Below are 23870 nucleotides of genomic sequence, written 5' to 3'. Positions count from 1 at the left end.
AATTATTTTGTAAGCCCATAAGGACTTTTGCCATGGCAGAATAATAACAGCTGAGTATTGTTGTTTAATATTGAATACAAATAAACATAAGTAAGCAAGCATAACTTTGCTTACCTCTTTATCCCTTGTATCCCTTGTTTCATTTGGTTTCTAAGTATCATGCAGTAACCATAGACAATTGAAACCAAATAACTTCGGTTGATACAAAGAATCTGTCACGCTTCCATATCTCTTGGTGTCTTCAGTTTTTTGTTTCTCACATCAGTACTGTGTTACAAGAGGCATCAGTTTTTTTATCTACACCGTTGCTACTGATGCCAAGCAGTGTAGCTGTTTTTTGAAGAGAATTATGCTTAAATGTAGTATTTCTGTAACTGGAACTTCGAACATTCCAAAAATTTGTAAATTTTGTTTTTTGTCCACTTCTGTTTCGAAAAGGAACACACACTGCAGCTGAAGAAAAAATGCAATACTACACAAAATGGGACAGAGTATAAACAAACATTACCACTGAATAGGAGCATTTAGTGGTAGCAGATCCCGAAACAACATTTCTTTTATCTGTATCGATACAACAGTGGAAGACATTTTCGTGTTTGCAACATGTTGCAAATATAGGTAGTCCAGTACTAGCTGCAAACAATGTTGTGATCATTGTTGCAGAACGTATTTTGAGCTCAGTGTAAATGCATCTTTAGTTTAACTTTTAGACTTTGTTGTGATGCATGTTTAGTTTTTGTGTTCATTATGTTATATTTACTTTTTTGGTGTCTGAAATATTGTATGTACTTAGGAAGTTTTTCCCCATTCTGTGTTGTAGAAGAATTCAACCGCAAAATGATAACACCTGACTTGAGTGACGAGGATCTTGAAAATTTGTACAGAGAGGCTTGGGATCTATATTCAGTATACTTCAGTCCAGCATCACCTGATCATATTGAGTTCAGCCCTTCTGTAGTGGAGGAAATGTTCTCAAGTAAGAAATTCTTAATTTGGTATCATGCACTTATTTTTAATACTGGTAATTAACTAATTCAGTAGAGTTAGGAGCTAAAACCAACTTTCTCTCTCTCTCTCCCTCCCTCCCTTCCCTCTCCCTCCTTCTCTCATATTTGTACTAAAATTAGAAAAAATGATATAGATGGTGTAGAGAATTATTTAGTACAATACAGCAAGAGTTGAGATGTTGGTAATGCCATGTGTGACACAAAAAAATAAATGCACCGTAGGTTCAGTAAGTTCCCGAACTGCCTCAGCATTGAGCATTAATTTCCAATGCACTTCCCTTCTTATTGCCACTCAGTCGTATCATCGTTCGTGCAATGACTGCAGTGCTCTTCAGAATCACCATCTTATTTTGTGGACTTGATTCAATATCCTCGAAATCCTGCCCTTGAGGGCAGATTTGAGTTTCTGAAGAGCTACACAACTTAATGCATTTCGCATTCTTGAATGTTCTTATCTGTAATGAGATTTATGGAACATGATATGTGAACAGTGGCAAAACAACAGTTTAAAAGTGGGAGGTGGGGATGCAAGAAAACCAGTTTACTGATGAAATCTTCTCGTGCTTCCATCTGGATGCAGCTACCCAGATGGAAGCCCGAGAAGATTTCATCAGCAGTATATACCAGGAAAGCCTATTTTCACAAACCAATTTACTGTTTGTTGGTTAAGGGGGGGCGGGGTATGAAAACTTAATCACTGATTTTTGTCTAATATGAATTAGAAATAACCTGTCACCAAAAACGTTAGGCAAAAATATAATATTGACTGTGTGTGAAGGTGTTAAGCAGTGAGTACTATGTCATTCTACAAAGAGAAACAATTCAGTGTTCAGAATCATCAATATGGGCCCAACTTTATAGGTCCTGCTTCTTGGTAATAATTTCCTTCCTATAAGCTTGAGAAAGATATCACACAGCTGGGAAGACATTAATTTTACAGTACTTTTCTTTGAGACCATTTACAAATGGCAGATCAGATTTACTGTAGGCCACAGTAACAATCAGTCATTGAGAAACCCCATTATTATTATTATTATTTTAGAAACACTGTGGATCACATCTTAACGGAAGAGAGGAATCATAATTTCTGTGAACAAGAAGGCATTTATTTCTTACATTTTGGATTCCACAGTTCTTACACACAGTTTTCAAACTTAGCTTTCCTTTCCTCAGTTCTGGAAACAGCTTCTTTCATGACATCCATATGATTGTTTTTCCAGCATAGACTTGACAAACATGAAGGAAAAGTAGTCACTGTTTACCTGATTCAAGTTTTAAGTTGGTACAGGTTTCTGAATGACATCTGTGAGAGTATTCTTGTGATACTGTAACTTTCATAATCAGCATGATTATGGCATAATCAGAATTATCAGGCGAATAAGTTTCTGAGTCAAACAGAGCTTGGATGGCGTGTACAGGTACAGCTGCCCATGCAGTTTCAACACGATACCACAGTTCATCAAGAGTAGTGACTGGCGTATTGTGACGAGCCAGTTGCTTGGCCACCATTGACCGGACGTTTTCAGTTGGTGAGAGATCTGGAGAATGTGCTTGCCAGGGCAGCAGTCAAACATTTTCTGTCTCCAGAAAGGCCCGTACAGGACCTGCAACATGCGGTTGTGCATTATCCTGCTGAAATGTAGGGTTTCGTAGGGATGGAATGAAGGGTAGAGCCACGGGTCGTAACACATCTGAAACGTAATGTCCACTGTTCAAAGTGCTGTCAATGCGAACAAGACGTGACAGAGACGTGTAACCAATGGCACCCCATACCATCACGCCGGGTGATACGCCAGTATGGCAATAATGAATACACGCTTCCAATGTGCGTTCACCGTGATGTCACCAAACACGGATGCGACCATCACGATGCTGTAAACAGAACCTGGATTCATCTGAAAAAATGATGTTTTGCTGTTCGTGCACCCAGGTTCATCGTTGAGTACACCATCGCAGGTGCTCCTGTCTGTGATTCAGCGTCGAGGGTAACCGCAGCCATGGTCTCTGAGCTGATAGTCCATGCTGCTGCAAACATCGTCGAACTGTTCGTGCAGATGGTTGTTGTCTTGCAAATGTCCCCATCTGTTGACTCAGGGATCGAGACGTGGCTGCACGATCCGTTACAGCCATGCGGATAAGATGCCTGTCATCTCAACTGCTAGTGATACGAGGCCATTGAGGGAGAAGATATTGAGGTTCTGGAGGAATGTAGATAGGGTGTCATCACCCTAGATCCAGCTCACGGTGTTCTGTATTCCCTTCTGAACCCACCGATTCCATATTCTGCTAACAGTCATTGGATCTCGACCAATGCGAGCAGCAATGCCGCGATACAATAAACTGCAATCGCGATTGGCTACAATCCAACCTTTATCAAAGTCGGAAATGTGATGGTATGCATTTCTCCTCTACTTTCTGTATCTTGCTTTGGTAAAATGTCATTAATTTTTTCATACCCTCTTTCAGTAAAAGTATATTCACTTCCTTTTACACCTGCAAATTCATCTTCACTGGAGTCATCACTACTCTTTTCCTCACCTCCATATTCACTTAAGTACGCAACTTTTGAACAATAGGGAAAGTTAGTATGTTCATTCTTATCTGTACTCATATACCCTTCATCATCTGAACTATCACCGATATCATTTTCGTCATCAGATTCTAGCAGGAAAGCAACTTTTAGACAGTGGAGCAGATTGTCACTAGATGTTTCAGCTACTTTGTTTTCTGAATTATTTTCTACACATTGCACATCGTTTGCACACGCAAGCACTTCTGTTGTATCACTTTGAATGATTTCAGTGTTAACTTCATACTTAGTATAATCGTCATATACATTGATAACCTTCATTTCACTGTTTCCTTTACTATCAGTTTCAGATAACCATGCGAAATTCCTACCAGACCCTTCTGCATCAGAACCACAAAACACCTCTCCATCAACAATAATTTCATCTGCACTGCTTATAATGTCGGCCTTATCCTTTTTCTCAATAGCCTGTACTGTATTCGCATAACTTCCTTCTCCCCTCAACGCAATTAGTACTCACTTTTTTTAAGTTTGTTATCAGTCTCTTCCCTTACTTTTATCATATTATTATCGCAGCTCTTTTCTACTTCATTCACATGTTGTTCTAATCCAGACACTTTTTCCTGAATGAGACTAACTTCCTTTTTAATGTCATTAGCTAGTATGGTCATTCTGGTACCCATGCTAATCATGTCACTCCTCACCTTACCAAGTTCATTTCTAATTTCACTAATTATATCATTACCCATAGTATTCACAGCCCCCATGATTTGCATGAGCATATCTTGTAAATTATTCTTATTTGACGAAGCCTGTGCCCTTTGAACATCACTACCAGTGTTCTTTTCCTCACTGAAGTCCTTTCCATCAACACTACCCCCCCTCTCTTCCTACTTTGTCTCTAATTGCAGTGAACGAAGCTTTAATTTCCTCGCCCTGAATACCACTTACTTCACTGTCAGTTATAGTCAAATTTAATTCTGACCTATACCCACTGTCATCTGTGAATTTTAATACTTCAACTTTTGTACCCCCTAAAGTGTCACTCCCTTTCATTCCACTTGCAATGTCACTAATGTTTTCCTTACTTTCCATTTTGACGAAAGTTACAATATATATACTGCTCGTACGGTACCTTAAAGTTCCGGGTGTCTTCTCTGTCGGTCGTCAGCCAGTGTCTTGTTTATGATGTCTGTGGTCTGCTACTGCTGCTGTTGCTGCAAACTCGCGATCTGCCAAACTGCTCCCATTCGTATTCGGCACCTGCTGTCACTGACCCTGGTCAGCTTTGTCCGGCTTGCGTGGGTTGGCTGCTGCTTCCATCATGGCCGCCGCTGCTGCAAACACGTCGCGTTGATTGGCTGCCACTGTTGCGGCTATTCTTAAAGTGCGTTGGATGTAGTTATACGTGCACGGTTCTCACTTCTGCCATTGTTGCCACTGATTTCACTCTCACTCGAAGTCAGTCTTCCAAATATAGTCTTAAGGCTCGTAAGTTTGATATTCTCAGCCAAAGGGGCACCACATGTAACGTGCCAGGGTGTTTCCTCTCCCGGGGCACCACATGTAACGTGTCGTGACATGTCTCCTCACCCGGGGCACCACTTGTAACGTGCCGGGACATGTCCTTTTATTAGTGCCACTTAAAGTTCACGTCACAATCGGATGTACCGGTACTGAAACATTTCCTCACCCAGTAGATAGTGCGCAGTGTTCTCTACCTACCTTGCTTTGCTTATTCAATATTGTCTTCCCGGTAGCTGCGTCCGCCTCACCTAAATCACACTGAAATTAAGAAGCCAGGATCCTAGGTTAAGTTTTCCAAAATCAAAAGTCAGGATCGTATTCATTGTTGAACATTTATGTCAACCACAGTGCGATTTATTTGTTATCACTCGCTCACACAATATTCATGTGACCAGGCCTCTTACACTTAATCGTCACATTACGTAGGTCAAAAACTTCCAGTCTTTAACAAAGTTCACAATTACAATTACCGAAAAATTAACCAACTTGCCGCACTTTTGCTCCAAGAGAATCTGACTGAGAACTAGCTGAAAACTGCACCAGCTCGGACCTCATATAGATGAGCGCTTGAATATTTGACTATTTCTGTTAATCTATTATAGTTTATAATTTCCCAGGGTTAAAATGATCCTTTCTAACTGGTTTTGAAGTTAACTATTGGGTTTTATTGTTTAAATAACATGAGTGAGCTGTATCAATTTAAATACGCGGAACTAACTTATGCATCCACCGTGGGAATTCCCAACTTATAACCACGGCAGCCCTTTTGAACAATAATTTTTACATATTCAAAAATTCTTAATTAATGCACTTACAAAGTTGAGACTGGAGTTATTTTAGTAGAAAAATAAAGGTAGCAAAAGTATCGAAACAGATCTCGGAATTATTTGGTAGTTTGGTCACAATTGGCACTGAAAGTCATACAGTCTACGGATTTTAAGTCTTAATATCTATTTAACTAATATACTTTAGGTTAATTTAAACACTTTGTTGGAATCAGTAAAATTTAGGCTTTCTTTTGGATGCAGTCTTATAGCTGAATTTGATCTATTAGCTCACTCGAATTTTACTTAATATGTATTGCACAATATACATCATTGTCCATAACTGTTAATAGTATGCATTTCCAATAAAACAGATTAGCTTATTACTTTCAGAATAGACATTAGAATGTACTGAAATAATAGATTTTACTAGGGGAATTTTATTTAAACTATTTCTGAATTCTGTACTATGAGGTTGAAGGCCACAGAATGTGTAGTCGGAATCTGAGTAGTGAAAATGAAAAAAAATAAAAGTTCATTGCTTAACTAAGTTACTGAAGGAGTGTAAAACCAAAACAGGATAGCAGTGGGCAACCCTGCTTCGTTACAGGTTACTATTAATTGTCATGTGTCCTGTATAGAAGTCCTGCAGTTGTGGTGCCCTCTTAGCTTGGCACACCAAACAGCAGCTTGTATTTCTTGTGGTTTAAACCAGCCCTGAATAAAGGATCCATACATGGTCGTACACCAGTCACAGTGGTTCGCAGAATTTCAGGCTGTACATGAAGCTTGTTCAGATTAAAGTCCACTGTGTGTGTACTCCAAGCAACTCTCGCAAACATTGTGCTTACGGATATTTGGTTACGGAAGACATAACAAGTATCTCTTCGAATTGGGGTAATTGCTTTAGATCATCTACATCTACATCGATACTCTACAAATCATGTTTTAGTGCCTGGCAGTTGGTTCATTGAACCACCTTCGTGACTCTGTATTATTCCAATCTTGTATAGTATGTGGAAAGAACGAACACCTGTATCTTTCCGTACGAGCTCTGATTTATCTTATTTTATTGTGGTGATCATTTTTCCCTATGTAGGTCAGCATCAACAAAATATTTTCATATTCGGATGAGACAGTAGGTGATTGGAATTTCATGAGAAGATTCCTTCACAATGAAAAAGTCTTTGTTTTAATGATGTCCATCCCAAATCCCGTATCATTTCAGGGACTCTCTCTCCCCCCTATTTTGCAATAATACAAAACATGCTGCCCTTCTTTGAATTTTTGATGTACTCCATCAATTCTATCTGGTAAGGATCCCACACTGTGCAGTAGTATGCTAAAAGAGGATGGACAAGCATAGTGTAGGCAGTCTCCTAAGTAAATCTGTTAAATTTCCTAAGTGTCCTACCAATGAAATGGAGTCCTTGATTAGCTTTCCCCGCAACACTTTCTGTGTGTTCCTTCAAATTTAAGTTGTTTATAATTGTAATTCCTAGATATTTAGTTGAATTTACAGTCTTTAGATTTGACTGATTTATCTTGTAACCAAAGTTTAACAGATTCCTTTTAGCACTAATATGTATGATCTCACATTTTTTGTTATTTAGAGGCAATTGCCAATTTTTGCACCATAAGTATATATCTTTTCTAAGTCATTTTGCAGTTTGTTTTGATCTTCTGATGACTTTGCTACTTGATAAACAACAGTCTCATCTGCAAACAACCTAAGATGGCTGCTCAGATTGTCTCCCAAATCATTTATATAGATAAGGAACAGCAAAGGGTCTACAACACTACCTTGGGGAATGCCAGAAATCACTTCTGTTTTACTCGATGACTTTTCGTCAATTACTACAAAATGTGGCATCTGTGAAGTCCATTCACACAACTGAGATGATATTCTGTAGGCACACAATTTCACTAGAGTCCACTTGTCTGGTAAAGTGTCAAAGGCCTTCCAGAAATCCATAAATACGGAATCAATTTGAAATCCCTTGTCGATAGCACTCAACACTTTGTGCGAGTAAAGAGCTAGTTGTGTTTCACAAGAACGATGTTTTCTAAATCTGTATTGACTGTCTGTCAATAGATCGTTTTCTTCAAGGTAATTCATAATGTTCGAACACAATATATCTTCCAAAATCCTGCTGCTTATTGACATTAATGATATGGGCCTGTAATTTAGCAGATTACTCCTACTAACTTTCTTTAACGCTGGTGTGATTTGTGCAACTTTCCAGTCTTTGGGTACTGATATTTCGTCAAGCAAACAGTTGTATATGATTGTTAAGTATGGAGCCATTGCATCAGCATATTCTGAAAGGAACCTAATTGGTATACAGTCTGGACCAGAAGACTTGCTTTTATTAAGTGATTTAAGTTACGTCACTACTCCGAGGATATCTACTTCTACATTACCCATGGTGGTAGATAAGATAAGATAAGATAAGATACTTTATTGTCACATAACATGTTTTTATACAATCATTCGATTGAGAACATTGGTGAATCGTCAGTCTTTAACCTAAGTTGTTACAGTAGTTTATATACTATAGGAAATACGTGATACACACATTGCTTATTATAATGAAAATACAACATTATATTTTAAATCTTTTTATAGCTCATCGAATCATTACCATAGACTTCACACACCTATATGAAGTATGGATGTACTGAACGGAATACAAACTGCGATTCAAACTATAATTCTATATATAAACATGAATATAAAGTGAACGTGTTTGCTTTGTATCTATATGACTTCGAAAGTATACCATTTGTACTTGTATCCTTACTCCTTATTCCTATTTATAAATTCCTCTAAACTACGAGGTGCATTCAAGTTACTTTATTGTCACATAACATGTTTTTATACAATCATTCGATTGAGAACATTGGTGACTCGTCAGTCTTTAACCTAAGTTGTTACAGTATTTTTATACTATAGGAAATACGTGATACACACATTGCTTATTATTATGAAAATACAACATTATATTTTAAATCTTTTTATAGCTCATCGAATCATTACCATAGACTTCACACACCTATATGAAGTATGGATGTACTGAACGGAATACAAACTGCCATTCAAACTATAATTCTATATATAAACATGAATATACAGTGAACGTGTTTGCTTTGTATCTATATGACTTCGAAAGTATACCATTTGTACTTGTATCCTTACTCCTTACTCCTATTTATAAATTCCTCTAAACTACGAGGTGCATTCAAGTTCTAAGGCCTCCGATTTTTTTTTTTTTTTTTTTCTCTCTAATTAACTACTCACCCAAAATCGATGAAACTGGCGTTACTTCTCGACGTAATCGCCCTGCAGACGTTCACATTTTTCACAACGCTGATGCCATGATTCCATGGCAGCGGAGAAGGCTTCTTTAGGAGTCTGTTTTGACCACTGGAAAATCACTGAGCAATAGCAGCATGGCTGGTGAATGTGCAGCCACGGAGAGTGTCTTTCATTGTTGGAAAAAGCCAAAAGTCACTAGGAGCCAGGTCAGGTGAGTAGGGAGCATGAGGAATCACTTCAAAGTTGTTATCACGAAGAAACTGTTGCGTAACGTTAGCTTGATGTGCGGGTGCATTGTCTTGGTGAAACAGCACACGCGCAGCCCTTCCCGGACGTTTTTAGCCCTTCCCGGACGTTTTTGTTGCAGTGCAGGAAGGAATTTGTTCTTCAAAACATTTTCGTAGGATGCACCTGTTACCGTAGTGCCCTTTGGAATGCAATGGGTAAGGATTACGCCCTCGCTGTCCCAGAACATGGACACCACCTTTTTTTCAGCACTGGCGGTTACCCGAAATTTTTTTGGTGGCGGTGACTCTGTGTGCTTTCATTGAGCTGACTGGTGCTTTGTTTCTGGATTGAAAAATGGCATCCATGTCTCATCCATTGTCACAACCGACGAAAAGAAAGTCCCATTCATGCTGTCGTTGCGCGTCAATATTGCTTGGCAACATGCCACACGGGCAGCCATGTGGTCGTCCGTCAGCATTCGTGGCACTCACCTAGATGACACTTTTCGCATTTTCAGGTTGTCATGCAGGATTGTGTGCACAGAACCCACAGAAATGCCAACTCTGGAGGCGATCCCCCAAAACAATTCTCTCCACTTCTCGATCATGTCATCAGACTGGCTTGTGCGAGCCCGAGGTTGTTTCGGTTTGTTGTCACACGATGTTATGCCTTCATTAAACTGTCGCACCCACGAACACACTTTCGACACATCCATAACTCCATCACCACATGTCTCCTTCAACTGTCGATGAATTTCAATTGGTTTCACGCCACGCAAATTCAGAAAACGAATGATTGCATGCTGTTCAAGTAAGGAAAAGTCGCCATTTTAAGTATTTATAACAGTTCTCATTCTCGCCGCTGGCGGTAAAATTCCATCTGCCATATGGTGCTGCCATCTCTGGGACGTATTGACAATGAACGCGGCCTCATTTTAAAACAATGCGCATGTTTCTATCTCTTTCCAGTCCGGAGAAAAAAAATCGGAGGCCTTAGAACTTGAATGCACCTCGTATAACATTTGCTATTTATTCATTTAGAAATTCTTCTAGACTATAATAACATTTGATTTTTAAGTATGTGCCAGTGGTCTCCAATGTGGATTCCCCAAATATTGACCTTATCTTGTTTCTGATCTTCAGAGCCATGTAATATAGAGTATTTTCATGTAATGTGAGTCGGTGACAAGGTAGCATGTATTTCAATTTATGTCTAGTTTCATAGGCTGGTGTGAATGTATTTCCTTCAAACAGATGCGAGTTTTTCTGTTCAAAGAGAAGTATCTCATGTATGAAGATGGCAGGGACTGTCATGAAGTCCAGGCTTTCGAATAGTGGTCTGCATGAATGTCTACTATTGGTTCCTGTCATTGCTCTGATTATTATTCTCTCTTTTTTGAAGATTCGAAGCAAGTTTGTCTTTTCTGCACCCCAAAAAAGTATTCCGTATCTTATAACTGTTATGAAATACGCGTGGTATACAGTTTTCTTCACCATTAAATCCGTTACTTTTTGTAGTACCCTCATTGCATAAACTAAACTATTTAATCTCTTTAGTAAACTGTCCACATGGCCAGTCCATTGCAAGTTTTTATTTAAAGTTATCCCAAGAAATTTTACAGAATCAACTGTGATCAGTTCTTTACTGAATATTCTATTTGCGATATTCATTCGGTAGTTTCTTTGGTCCTGAAGTGTATAATTTGGGGTTTTTCAAAATTTAATTTCATAGCATTATTTTTAGCCATTGTTCAAGTTCTTGTAGAGTTTGTTTCATGGTCCGTACTAATTCATCAGTGTTTTTGCAGCAGACTAAAGCAGTTGAGTCATCTACGTAAAGTATTGTATCTGTATTTACTTTGCTAGGCATGTTATTTATGTAATATAAGAACAGAAGTGGTCCTAATATCAAGCCCTGGGGAACGCCTGCTTGAATTTCTTTCCAGCTAGAGCAAGTTTTCTCTCCCTTTTGATGTATCACCACCCTTTGGTGTCTGTTTTTGAGATAAGATGAAAACCATCTTATAGATTTTCTATGGAAGCCATAGGTACCCAATTTTTGGAGCAGCAGCTTATGGTTTACTGTGTCAAACGCCTTTGAGAGGTCACAAAAAATACCAGATACACTTTGTTTGTTGTCGAGGCATTTACTTTAGAGATTAGTTCATTTACAGCTTGTAAATGGTTTTGTCCCTTCCTAAAACCATACTGGTTATTGAGAATAATATTACCTTCTTTATTGTCCTTCATTCGAATTCTGGAATATTTACTTTGTCTTCTTTTGTGAAGGCATTTTGGAAGGCTGTGTTTAGTAATTCTGCTTTGGCAGCATTGTCTTCGATAGTATTGCCATTGCTATCGTGCAAAGAAGGCACTGATTGTGTCTTGCCACTAGCGTACTTCACGTACGACAAGGATCTCTTTGGATCTTCTGCCAGGTTTCAAGACAAAGTCTCGTTGTGGAAACTATTATAAGCATCTCACATTGAAGTCCATGCTAAATTTTGACTATAAAAGATCACCAATCTTGGAGATTTTGCATCTGTTTAAATTTGGCATGTTTATTTTGTTGTTTCTGCAACAGTGTTCAGACCCGTTTTGTTTACCAAGGAGGATCAGCTCTGTCATTTGTTAATTTAAACCTTTACTCAGTCTTCACTGGAAAAAGACCAACAATTTAAAACACACCTTTCATAAATCTTCATTCATGAGTCAATTATTCAGGAACAGACAATATTTCTGTGCGTTTAAATCAATTTTTCTTAGATTTGAGGTAATTGACCCTTTCAGATATAGGTTCTTAGAATAATTTTTGGCTTTCTCTAACAGCATATCAAATGATTCTGCAGTCCTATTTCACAGGAGCTGCTTTTGAAAAATATGCAGAACATTTCATTCTGGCTGCATTAAATTTTGGATTCTGTAGAGACATTACCAGTCCTTTGAATAGTTCACACATTATCGTTGCGTATAAACATTAGTCTCAAACTTTTCGAGCCACTTCATGTTGCCCTGCAGGACTGACCATCTTTTGTCCATAATTTAGCTCTGTGCATTCAGTACTTCAGCCAGTTTTCTGGACTCAGTCATAACTTTCCTTGAAATGTTCCAAAGATTTTGCCATTGCAGCTCATGGGGTCGGAACACGTTTGCATCAGCTGCTGATCTTTTGGATTTGGGTTTGGATTCATCTTGTCGACAGCAGATGGTGGCCAAACATCTGCATACACGGTTTTCCTTTTTGTGGATTCCAGAATTATATTTGAGACATCTTCCACAGTTACCAAGACATCACACAATTTATCACAGCTTCTCGAAACTTTCCATAGTACGAGATCCAAACATTGGTTACTAACTTTAAGCCACTGTGAGTGGAGGGTTCTGAGGAGTGGGATAATGCATGATGCTTCCCATCAGAGTTATATCTCATCTCGTTTTCGGAAGGAGTTTTCAGATACCAAGTTAAGGCTTGATGTTCTTGAGTCACAGCAAGTCTCGCATCATGATCTTAATTGGCTTCTTGAGACCACATAGATTTGTCTTTTAGCCATTCTGGTGTATTTCGAAAGACTTGACCACTTTCTAGGCATTTTTATACATAAACAAAATGAAATCAAAATGTAATGCATAGGCACCCAAATCACAAAATGAACTTAACAAATTTGTTTTTCCTGGCAAAGAATATAAATGAAACCTTTTGAAAGAAGCAAAGCAAAGTTGCTAAGTTTTTAGTACACAAAGCAACTTCAGTAACTCCTTATTCCTAACCAAGTAAATTCAATGCTAGTCTGTATTCTTAAAGATAAGTCTGCAGTGCTTAATTCTGTCACTGACGTAAACTTCCAAAAATACTCCTGTCACTGAAATAAAATAACTTTTCTAGGAAAACAGTCAAATATAAATAAAACATATCGAAAGAAGCTAAGCAATGTTGTCAAGTTTTTAATACACAATGCAAAATCGGTAAATCTGTGTATTCTAACTCCATAAATTCACTGCTAGTTTGTATTCGTAAAGGAAAGATTGTGGCACTTAATTTTATTACTGAGATAAACTTATGAAAATACATCTGTCACTCAGATTTAAAAGAAAAAAAAAAAAACACCTAACAGCACCATCTATTGGTTCTTTGGTGTACTACAAATCTCGCAGTGCCCTCCTTTGGTTCTATGTCTTGGTGATATAATCACCTGAACCGCTACGCTAACCACACAATTTTAGGTAAAACTTTAAATTACGATTTTTATGTATCCAATTTTGATGAAATAAAACCTATATGTTGCCCTAAGGTATGATAAAAGTTACCTGTAAAAGCCTCATGAAAATTCATCTAGAAGTTTTGGAAATTAGCGTGTTCAAATAGACAGAGATGATGGTTTTACAGGTTTATCATTGGCATAGATGTGATTGCATTATTAGCATCATCTACTAGTATCCAGAATATTTATTATTTGTGGCATGCACTGAAGCTAGACAAATAGGTTATTACTCAATTGTTAGATTATAGGAACATATTTTGAAACCTTTATCTGGTTCTTTCAACAATTTATGAATACTTGTAGCTATTTGATACTACACACTAGTTTTCTGTAAGATTGAATCCTTCACAAGTAAGATGATCATACACAGATGAACAAGATCTTCGAGTTTGGATTTATAGTCAGTCGAATAATGGTAGCGTGGAATCACATGAAAACGATCTCAGGACCGTAAAACAACTCTTGTTAAAACGTGTTTTTCCTGTAATAGTTGTAGGAAGGCATAAAAAATACATGACTGTATTACCTCGCATGAGCAATGATTGGGTGTGCAACAGTTAGGTCTCCAACAAATGTCCTAAAAAACTAACACACACACACACACACACACACACACACACACACACACACACACACACGCACATGCTCATGTTAACCATCAATTCAAGAACTAACTTTTTTATGAAAGTGTGACACAAAATTTGCAACAACTGAAATAACATGTTTTTAATGTGATCTATTGTGACAGTATGACACTTACTTTACTTGAACCATTAAGTACATTTGTGGCATGTGGATGATGTACATCACATAGGAAACCAACAGGTTGCTCTGCAACAACTAGTATTGCATACATGGTTTCATTCATCATAATGTGTGTTTCAGATCAGTTATGTGAAATAAAACTCTGCTTTTGATAAAAATGATGACAGTGCATTTGCAATGACAAGAGATTTGTAACCTAGTTTGCTGAAGGTTTTCCTATGGTTGGCTCTACGCCCCAAACATAGTCCACAGGCTAATTTACTGTGCTATATCCTCACACATCCATAATGCTATGACCACCTCAAGAAGCAAAGGAGGATCCCCCTCATCACTCAGTAATATCCTGGACTGGAACAACTGAACTACATCTTTCGTCAAGCCTTTGACTATTTGTCACTGTGCCCAGTACTGAGAAACATTCTATCAGCAGTCCTTCTCTCCTCTGAACAATCTAGAAAATATCCTAGTTTATATTTATGCCACACTCACTCCCAAAGCCTTGCCACATGGGTCATATCACTGTGGAAGACTGATATGCAAGATATCTCCAGTACACCAACCTAATACATATCCAAATCTTATCCTATCAGAGGCAGGATACCTGTGAAAGCAGTCATGTCATACACTTGGTACAATTTCTGCACAACATTTTATGTATGCATGACAAACAACTAGCTGCTCACCTGAATGAATGGCCACCACGAAACTGTGTCAAGACATGTTGCTGAGTGCATCTTGCCTAATTTCAATGAATGCTTTGAAAACCCATGCCATTCCTGTACATTTCGTGGAGCGGGGCCGCCGAGCTCTAACACCACATTCATTCACATCCCAGATGTGTTCGATCGAGTTCAGAACTGGTGAATGGGGGGCCAGTAAATCGATTGGAACTCGCCACTGTGTTCCTCCTGGACTTGTGACATGGCACATTATCTTGTTGAAAAATGTCACTACTGTTGGGAAACAAGATCCTCATGAAGAAGTGTAAGTGCTCTGCAACCAGTATGTGATACTCCTTGGCCATCATGGTGCCTTGTGTGAGCTCCACTGCATCTGTGAATCCCCATATGAATGTTCCCCCACAGCATAATGGAGTCACTGCCAGCTTGTATCCACACTTCAGTGCAGGTGTCAACGAGCTCTTCCCCTGGAAGATGACAGATCTGTGTCTTCCCATTGTCAAGAAGAAGAAGAAGAAGAAGAAGGTATTGGGGTTCATCAGCCTATCCAATGCTCTGTCACTGCCCCAGCATCCAGTGCCGATGGTCACATGTGCATTTCATTTGGAATTGCCGATGTCATGCTGTAAACATTTGAATATGCGTGGTTTGTTGGCTGTGGAGATCTGTCATTAGGAATGCTCAATGCACTGTGTGTTCAGACCCACTTGTACCCTGCAGCATTAAAATCTGATGTTAGTTCCGCTGCAGTTCATTGCCTGTCCTGTTTTACCAATCTGCACACCCTACAATTTCCGACATCTATAACGAGGGGTGGATGCCCAAACTCAACGACATGTGGACATAGATTCACTGTGGTTCCACCATGTGTTGAAGGCACTCACCGTAGCACTCTTCCAACACCCAACAAGTTGTGCTCTTTCTGAAATGCCTGTGCTGAGCCTGTCAATTGGTCAAACACGTATAGATTGTGTGGCCTCCTCATTCTCCACTCAGACAGCATGCTCACTGATACTACATGCACCATGCGTGTGTCTGACTAGCAGTCATTCCTCTCCATGTGATGCTGCTGTTTCCTGGACGATTTTATGTTGGTAGTAGGGTGGTGGTCATAATGTTCTTGCTGATTAGAGTATGTAAAAGTAGTATGTGATAACTGATTATTTTTAGTCAAATGCTTTTAACGTTTGTAAAGATTTTGCTTCAGTGTTTGTCGTAGGACACACACACACACACACACACACACACACACACACACACACACCGGGGGCGGGGGAGATATGCTTTAGGCACTTGACGAGTCAATATGAATGATCTCTAGTTTTGGATCTGTGTATGTTGTTTGTTTGGTTATGTAACTCTTATGAAAAAGTCTAATCAAATCACATGAAAATTGTACTTGTGTTTACATTGACTCATTTTTGAACTGAAATACAATCTGAAAGATCAGGCTTTAATGTTTATGTTCCTATGAAAGGAAACCAGAAGGCTATAGATTACCTTCTCTGTATGTAACTTTAAAATGAAAAAAGTAACACATGGCTGAATTGTTTCAGGTTAGTTGCATAGTGATTAAATCACACGAATGTCTCAATCTTGATTTCCGTCTTTACTGTTAGACTGCTGGCATTAATGAGCTTTTGTTCAACACAGAAGAACAGAAAAACACACATCAAATAAAAAATACATTTTTATGCATTTTACAAGAATTACACATATGATTATGATGAGAAGATTTTGTTTGTATACACCCATATAATTTTGTAGTTGAATTGTTTGAGTCTGTTCCTTGGGTTGACCTGCTGGGTGAGGTAATTTATTCCATGAGCTTGCCGTGTACTAATTCGTCTTGTGTAAAAATCACCAGGTAGGTCGAAGATTTCTATTCAGGCACTTCTTGACCAGCAAAAGAAAAGCTGAAGTTTTAAATTTTATGTTAAAAAAATCATTCACACAGGAGAATCATATAGACACACTACCATTTGCTTCTGCACAAACTCCTGTGTGGAGGACATCGAAATAGGCATCCCTCACATTGAAAAACGACTGAAAGAGCTGAAAACAAACAAGCGGCTAGTACCATATGGAATCGTAGTTCAGTTTCATAGAGGCATTGGCTGTAGCTCCTTACTTAACTTTCCTTTATCACAAACCTCATGCCCACCACAAAGTCACAAGTGACTGGATAAAAATGCACGTGCAGATGAAGGGCGAACAGACAGTTTCCATATTTCTAGACTTCCAGAAAGCACTAGATACAGTGTCACACTGCAGACTGCTAAGAAAGTTCCAAGCATACGGACTAGGTATGTGAATGGCTCAAAAACTTTTTAAGTACTAGAACCCATTACATTGCCCTGACTGGTGAATGTTCAGCATAGAAAAATTTACTGCCAGGAGTAGCCAGGAATTTTGATAGGACAGGTCTTGGTCTCTGTATACATAAACAATATGATACATAGGATAAGCAGCAAACTACAACTGTTTGTTGTCGATTCTACAGAGTAGTTGAGTGACTGTAGGGGGATACATAACTTGTATTTGGCACAATGAATGGCAACTTTCTCTATGTGTAGAAAAGTGAGTTAATACAGACGAGTAGGAAAATCAATCACGTTCGACTACAGTGTTATTTATATGCTGCTTGACACAGTCACATCTGTTAAATATGTAGGTGCAATGTTGTGCAGCAACATGAAATGGAATTATCACTTATGGTAAGTTGTAGATAGGTGAATGATAGATTTCAGTTAGGAGACTCTGTACAGACTACTTGTGCAACCCATTCTTGAGTACTTCTCAAATGTTTGGGATCGCCACTAGGTTGGTTTAATGAAAGATATTGAAGCAATTCAAAGGCATGTTGCTAGATTTATTGCCAGTAGGTTCGATCAACATGCGAGTTTTACAGAAATGCTCCATGAACTCTAATTGGAATCCCTGGAGTGAAGGAGACGTTCTTTTTGCTACGTATTACTGCAAATGTTTAAAGTACTTACATTTGTGATGGACTGTAGAACGATTGTGCTGCCATCAACATACATCATGTGTAAGAACCACAAAGACAAAATACAAGGAATAGGGCTGGTACAGAGGTGAACAGATTGTTATTTTTCTCTTGCTCCATTTGTGTGTGGAACAGGAGAACGAATGAGCAGCAGTAGTACAAGATACCATCTGCCATGATTGTATGGTTGGTTGAGTAGTATGGATGTAGATGTACAAGTAACATTTTGAAACATATTTTCAAAGAATGAAACATCATTCACCCACTAATTCAGTCATGTACATTTCAGTTTAATGACTTCAAGCTTGACTTTTCAATAATTTTCAGGGAATTACTCTTCAGTGAGCTTTGTGTGCTCACTCAAACTTGTGTTGTTTTTCTGTTATTTTGTTTTGTAATTCAGATGTGTTTGTTCTGCATTTTTGTATTAATTTTTGTGTATCAATAGTTATTATTAGAATTAAAATATGAAAACAAAAAAGTCTAAAAAGAGGAACAGGCTTTTGTTGAGAGAAATGTTGGAGTGAAACATGCACACTCATAACTGTTTTTAGTTTCTCGTTGAATTATACATTTATGAAACTATTACAGCACTGTACATTTAAATATCTTTCAGTAGCATATGGTATTTTATGTTGCAGTTCTACAAGAGCCAGCACGAAATATTGTTAAACTACGCACAACACCACCTCTTTTTCAGGCATATGAATTTGCATACAGTCATTTGGAGAACACATTGGGCCCACTTTTCCATCAGAGTGATGATGTAAGTGTGAGGCAATGATCTGTATGTTACTATTGTTACAAATAAAGTGTGTGCATGTCTCTGCATCATATGTAAAAATAATCTTCTCTCTCTCTCTCTTTTTCTTGCACCCCTCCTCCCCCCCCCCCCCCCTCCTTGCTTAGCCACCCCCCCCTCCCCTTTGCACAGAAAATCTTGCTACTCAAGAATTATGTATATTGTAGGGGAAGTTGTTTCCTCTGTCTTCCACCAGATGGCTCAAGAAACTTCTTGGAGCATACAACATACACTATTAGAAACAGTTGAAAAGCAACAAGCAATTGTCTTAAGTGGCTTTGTTCATTTCCAGAGAGGCCAGAAACTGTTGTCCCACTCATTCTGTTTATTGTTTATTTGTTATTTCAAGAAAAGTACTGGAAAAGCCACAAAAAATTTAAGTGTTTGCTCTATTCAGCAGATTGTTTTGATTTTTATTAACCCATTTTAAGCAATTGTTTTAGTGACTTAGAAAGAAAAATTATGTGGTTCGATTAAGGTTGTGTGGAATGGCCCATTTAATCCCAATGTAATAATTGACTTTGATAATTTAAAAAATTTTTTAGTTGCAGAAGCATTTTTCATCATACTTTGTACAAATTGTGATGAAGTGTACTGTAGACATATGTTTGTTGAATTATAAGTTTTTCTTTCAGATGTCATGAGCTCGTAATCGCACGACCAACCACTGATCATATTCAATGGAAGATTTGAAACTACCAGTGGCAGATATCCAAGAAGGAACTAATATTCATGCAGCATCTAATCAGTTTCAAATTCCTCAAATAATGCAAAAACATGTTCTCAGCAAATGTATTGATCAATATGAAGTAAACTTTAGGCCTTGAAATGGATACAAAAAGTTGTTCACACCAGCAGAAGAACTTGTTTTTGTTCATAAAAGAAGTTGCTGGTATGCATTGTGGTTTATCTTTCACACTTACAAGGAAGTTAGAATATGAATTTGCGGCAACTAACAAGAGGGAACTTCTGCCAAACTGGCAAGAAGAAAATGGCTGGTAAGGAATGGCTTCATTCTTTTATGGGAGGCATAATATCTTACTAGTCTGCATCATGCAACTAGTTTCAATATGTCAAATGTTGGTAAATTTTATATCAATTTGAAAGAAGCCTCACAATGGCACAGAAGCTGGGAGGATAGTGTCTCCATGTGGCTAGAAGCAAGTGGGGAAGATAACTTCAGCAGAGAGAGGCACACTTGAAACCATGTGTGGCATTATCAGGAGCACTGGAAAAGTAGTTCCTCCATTTCTTGTCTTCCCATGTATCCAGTTTCAAGATCATATGTTCCTCAACAGCTCTTCTGAAAGTGCAGGGAGAGCTCACACCTCAGGATGGATGACTGGAGGCATATTTATGGATGGATTGGCACATTTTGTTGAACACGAATGACCAAGCAAAGAAAAGTCAAAACAGCTCATCATTGACAATCCCGAAAGCCACATGTCAATAAGAGAAATAATATTCTCCAAAGAAAATGGCTGAGCTTGTGATAGGTGGCTACTAAATCATTCTGCTCAGGCACTTCGTATCAATGATGTTTCAGGCTTAGTGCGTGAAGCATTTCCATGTGCTTCAACTTCCTCTAATATCAGCAAAGTTTACTAACCTGTAGAAATAATGCCCCTCTATGATGAAACATTTGGTGAAGCAGATTTTCTGTTCATCTGTGACAGACTGGTCTTTTGAGCAATCTGAGAAGAAAGGAATTGTTTCAAAAAATATTAATTTCCCTACCACAGTTCCAGGTCCAGTTCCTCCATCCTGTCTGGCACCTTCTGTGATCCAGTTCCTTCAGTTTCTGGTACCTTGGTTCATAAACTCTTTCCTTCTCGTCCTCATGAAAAAATCTCCAAACAGAATTATTTGTGCTTCCTGAAGCCTTGCTTCCCACAGTGTGGTCCCCGTGAAAGAGATAGTCATGGCTGAAAGAAAGGAGAACTCTTATCCTTGTAATTTCACCTGTTATGGCCCACGTGGATGAAGAAGCCTTTGTTAGGAAATAAATAAAAATAAAAAAAGTAAAAATAAAAACAAGAAATCTACTCTAGAAGAATCAGATTTGTTGTCCGATGAAAATGCACTCTTGGGTATCAGAAGAATCTGACTGCTCTTGGAACAAAGACATTGAAGCAGATAAGAATTTTTTGAGGATTAAAGACAGCAACTTCATAATTGTTAAAAGTGCATGGAGTAAGAAAAGACTATGGTTACAACCTTATAACTGCTGTGAAGAGACTTCTTCACAACAGTAGTCTCTTCATTCAGATGTTCAAGTGACTATCTATAAGCGGCACATACCTTTGAGCCACGCTGGGTAACTGAGTGGTCTGAGGCACCTTGCCACGGATTCCGCGGCTCCCCTCCGTCGGAAGTTCGAGTCCTCCCTGGGGCATGGGTGTGTGTGTTGTCCTTAGCGTAGGTTAGTTTAAGTTAGATGAAGTAGTGTGAAAGCCTAGGGACTGATGACCTTCGCAGTTTGGTCCCATAGGAACTTGCCACAAATTTCCAATACATACCTTTGAGTAGATTTTCCATAGTGGATGAAAATGCATTTGTTAGCACTGCTGATATTATTACAAAACTTCCTAATCTGCTTAAAGACTTATGCCAAAGATTTGAAGACATGATTTATTTCAACATTGATGTGTGTGAATACAGCCTTTACTAAGACTGTTATTATTTAAAATTTTGATTAGTTGTATTTGATCTATCAACAACTAACATTTCAATGTTTTTGCAATACACCTTTACAGTGTTCTGAAGTTAAAATTAAAATTACTAAGTGAATTTTCAGTGATTTTTCTACCTGGATCAGTTAATCTTACCAGTTAGGTTAAGTGGCCACTTTGCAAAAGAGTTAATTAGTTTAGATTTCACAAAATGTGAAAGTACTACACAGTCCTTGAACATCTCATTGTAAAGAAAACCTGTAACCTTGACTTCCTATGAAATTTTATGGAGGTAAGTTACATAGATAATGATTCAGATCAATTTTAAAGCAAAAGTGGTCCAGTTAACATAACTGTTCCCTACATCTTGTTTAGCTTTTCAAAAAAAGCTGCCATTGTATTTATGGGATTATCATACCAAAAAAGAGGGTAATGTAAAAATAATTTAGAACAATCATGAAAACTATTTTAGTGTGATCATGGAATAATTTTGGTCTGCATCAGTCAGAAGCCTCTGAAGTATTATATTTTTCTTAACTTTGCATTTTTTAGAACTTTGCTTTTTCATCATTCAACATTACCTTCAAATATTACAGAAAGAGTGGGGGAAATTTTTAAGTTGTGTTACAGGAAAGCTGTACTGTTCATAGGTGATATTTTCTTATGTGCCTGGACTTTCTACAGATGGAATGGATATAGCTGCTGTTCACAAACTATGTGCCACACAAATGTGTGACATGTGTCCTTTACTATTGTGACATCACTAATGCTAGTGGATAAGTCCATTTCATATAGTATCAAATTGTCCTCTTCAGAATCAAGAGCTCTATCAAGAGTGGATTACCTGTGCATATATGGTAAAACACTTTACTATATGTACATAATACCCTTGAGAAAATAACAACACAAACAGAAAATACATACTTCCAAATTTCCAGTACTTCATAGTCTTTACACAGTAGCTTTGAATGTCAAATGATGTGAAGTATATTCCTGTCCCACCACAGGAATATCCATCCCTATCAGGATCAAGGTCGTGTGAAGGCAGTCAAGTCACATATGAACTCTACTGTAACTTCTGCACAGCTTTTCGTGTGACCATGTCCAGTGACCAGCTGTCCTCTCCAATTAATAGCATCTGCAATACTGTGGCCAGGAGCAGAGATGACCACCCAGTGGCAGAATATGCAGATTAAGCACAACATATTTGACTTCGGTGGCTGCATCACAATCACTGAGTGAGTTGGCATTGCGGCTTGAACACAGGACTTGTATTTGGAAGGACAACAGTTCAAATCTGAATCCGGCCATCCTGATTTATGTTTTCCATGATTTCCCTAAATCACTTAAGGCAAATGCTGGGATGGTTATTTGAAAGAGTGTGACTGATCTCCTTCCCCAACCTTCCTTAATATGGGCATGTCCACCTGCCTAATGACCTCATTGTTGATCGGACATTAAACTTTTAATCTTCCTTCCATTGCTTCACATTGCATCTCACCTGGTTATTTTTTTATATGATTTTGTTGTCTTTTTTCCCAGGCACCATAATGGAAGGTGTAGTATTGTTAAATAATTTCTATATTTAAAATTTTGTGTAATTCTGTTCCCTTACAGTGCACTTTATTTTGTTCTCTCCAGTATGTTGCAGTTATTATGAAGCAGTTTCCCATCACACTGAAGTGTATATGTCTACATAGATTTTTTCCCAGGAGACATCAAGTAGTTGCCACCTGAATTTGTCTCTTGTAGTACAGTCCTTCATAAAAAGTTTACAAATGTTGAATTTACTTAGTAACAAGATTTTATCGTTGTTTCTAACAAACACTTTCTAATCTAAAATCTAATCTTGTTCACACAAATCATGTTGAAGTGTATAGTATTTACAGTGTCTTTTCTTAGTCAAAAGATCAACGCAGTATCATCACTAGAGATAAGGTACTGATCCTGAAAGCCCAGAATCTAGTGTCGTGTCACACTCTGGCAGACAGTTATAGCATGCCAATTTTTCATTGTGTATATTACCTTGTAAAAAATGATATGAATATAATAGAGGGAAACATTCCATGTGGGAAAAATATATCTAAAACACAGATGATGTGACTTACCGAACGAAAGTGCTGGCAGGTCGATAGACGCACAAACAAACACAAACATACACATGAAATTCAAGCTTTCGCAACAAACTGTTACCTCATCAGGAAAGAGGGAACGAGAGGGAAAGACGAAAGGATGTGGGTTTTAAGGGAGAGGGTAAGGAGTCATTCCAATTCTGGGAGCCGAAAGACTTACCTTAGGGGGAAAGAAGGGG

General features: G+C 38.2%; 1 protein-coding gene across 2 annotated transcripts in view; it reads left to right on the top strand.

Annotated features, from left to right (window-relative positions):
- LOC126457801 (sorting nexin-14-like) overlaps positions 1-23870 on the top strand; it is a 215651-nt gene that overhangs the window by 68002 nt on the left and 123779 nt on the right. For both annotated transcript variants that reach the window (XM_050094398.1, XM_050094399.1), the window contains exons 8-9: positions 821-976; positions 18727-18851. In XM_050094398.1, the coding sequence (XP_049950355.1) occupies positions 821-976; positions 18727-18851 (281 nt within the window). The remainder of the gene's footprint in view (positions 1-820; positions 977-18726; positions 18852-23870) is intronic.

Source organism: Schistocerca serialis, chromosome 2 (genome assembly GCF_023864345.2).
Source record: "Schistocerca serialis cubense isolate TAMUIC-IGC-003099 chromosome 2, iqSchSeri2.2, whole genome shotgun sequence".
NCBI lineage: Eukaryota > Metazoa > Arthropoda > Insecta > Orthoptera > Acrididae > Schistocerca > Schistocerca serialis.
Note: the sequence above shows the minus strand (reverse complement) of the source record. Positions and strands in the feature narration are given on the sequence as shown.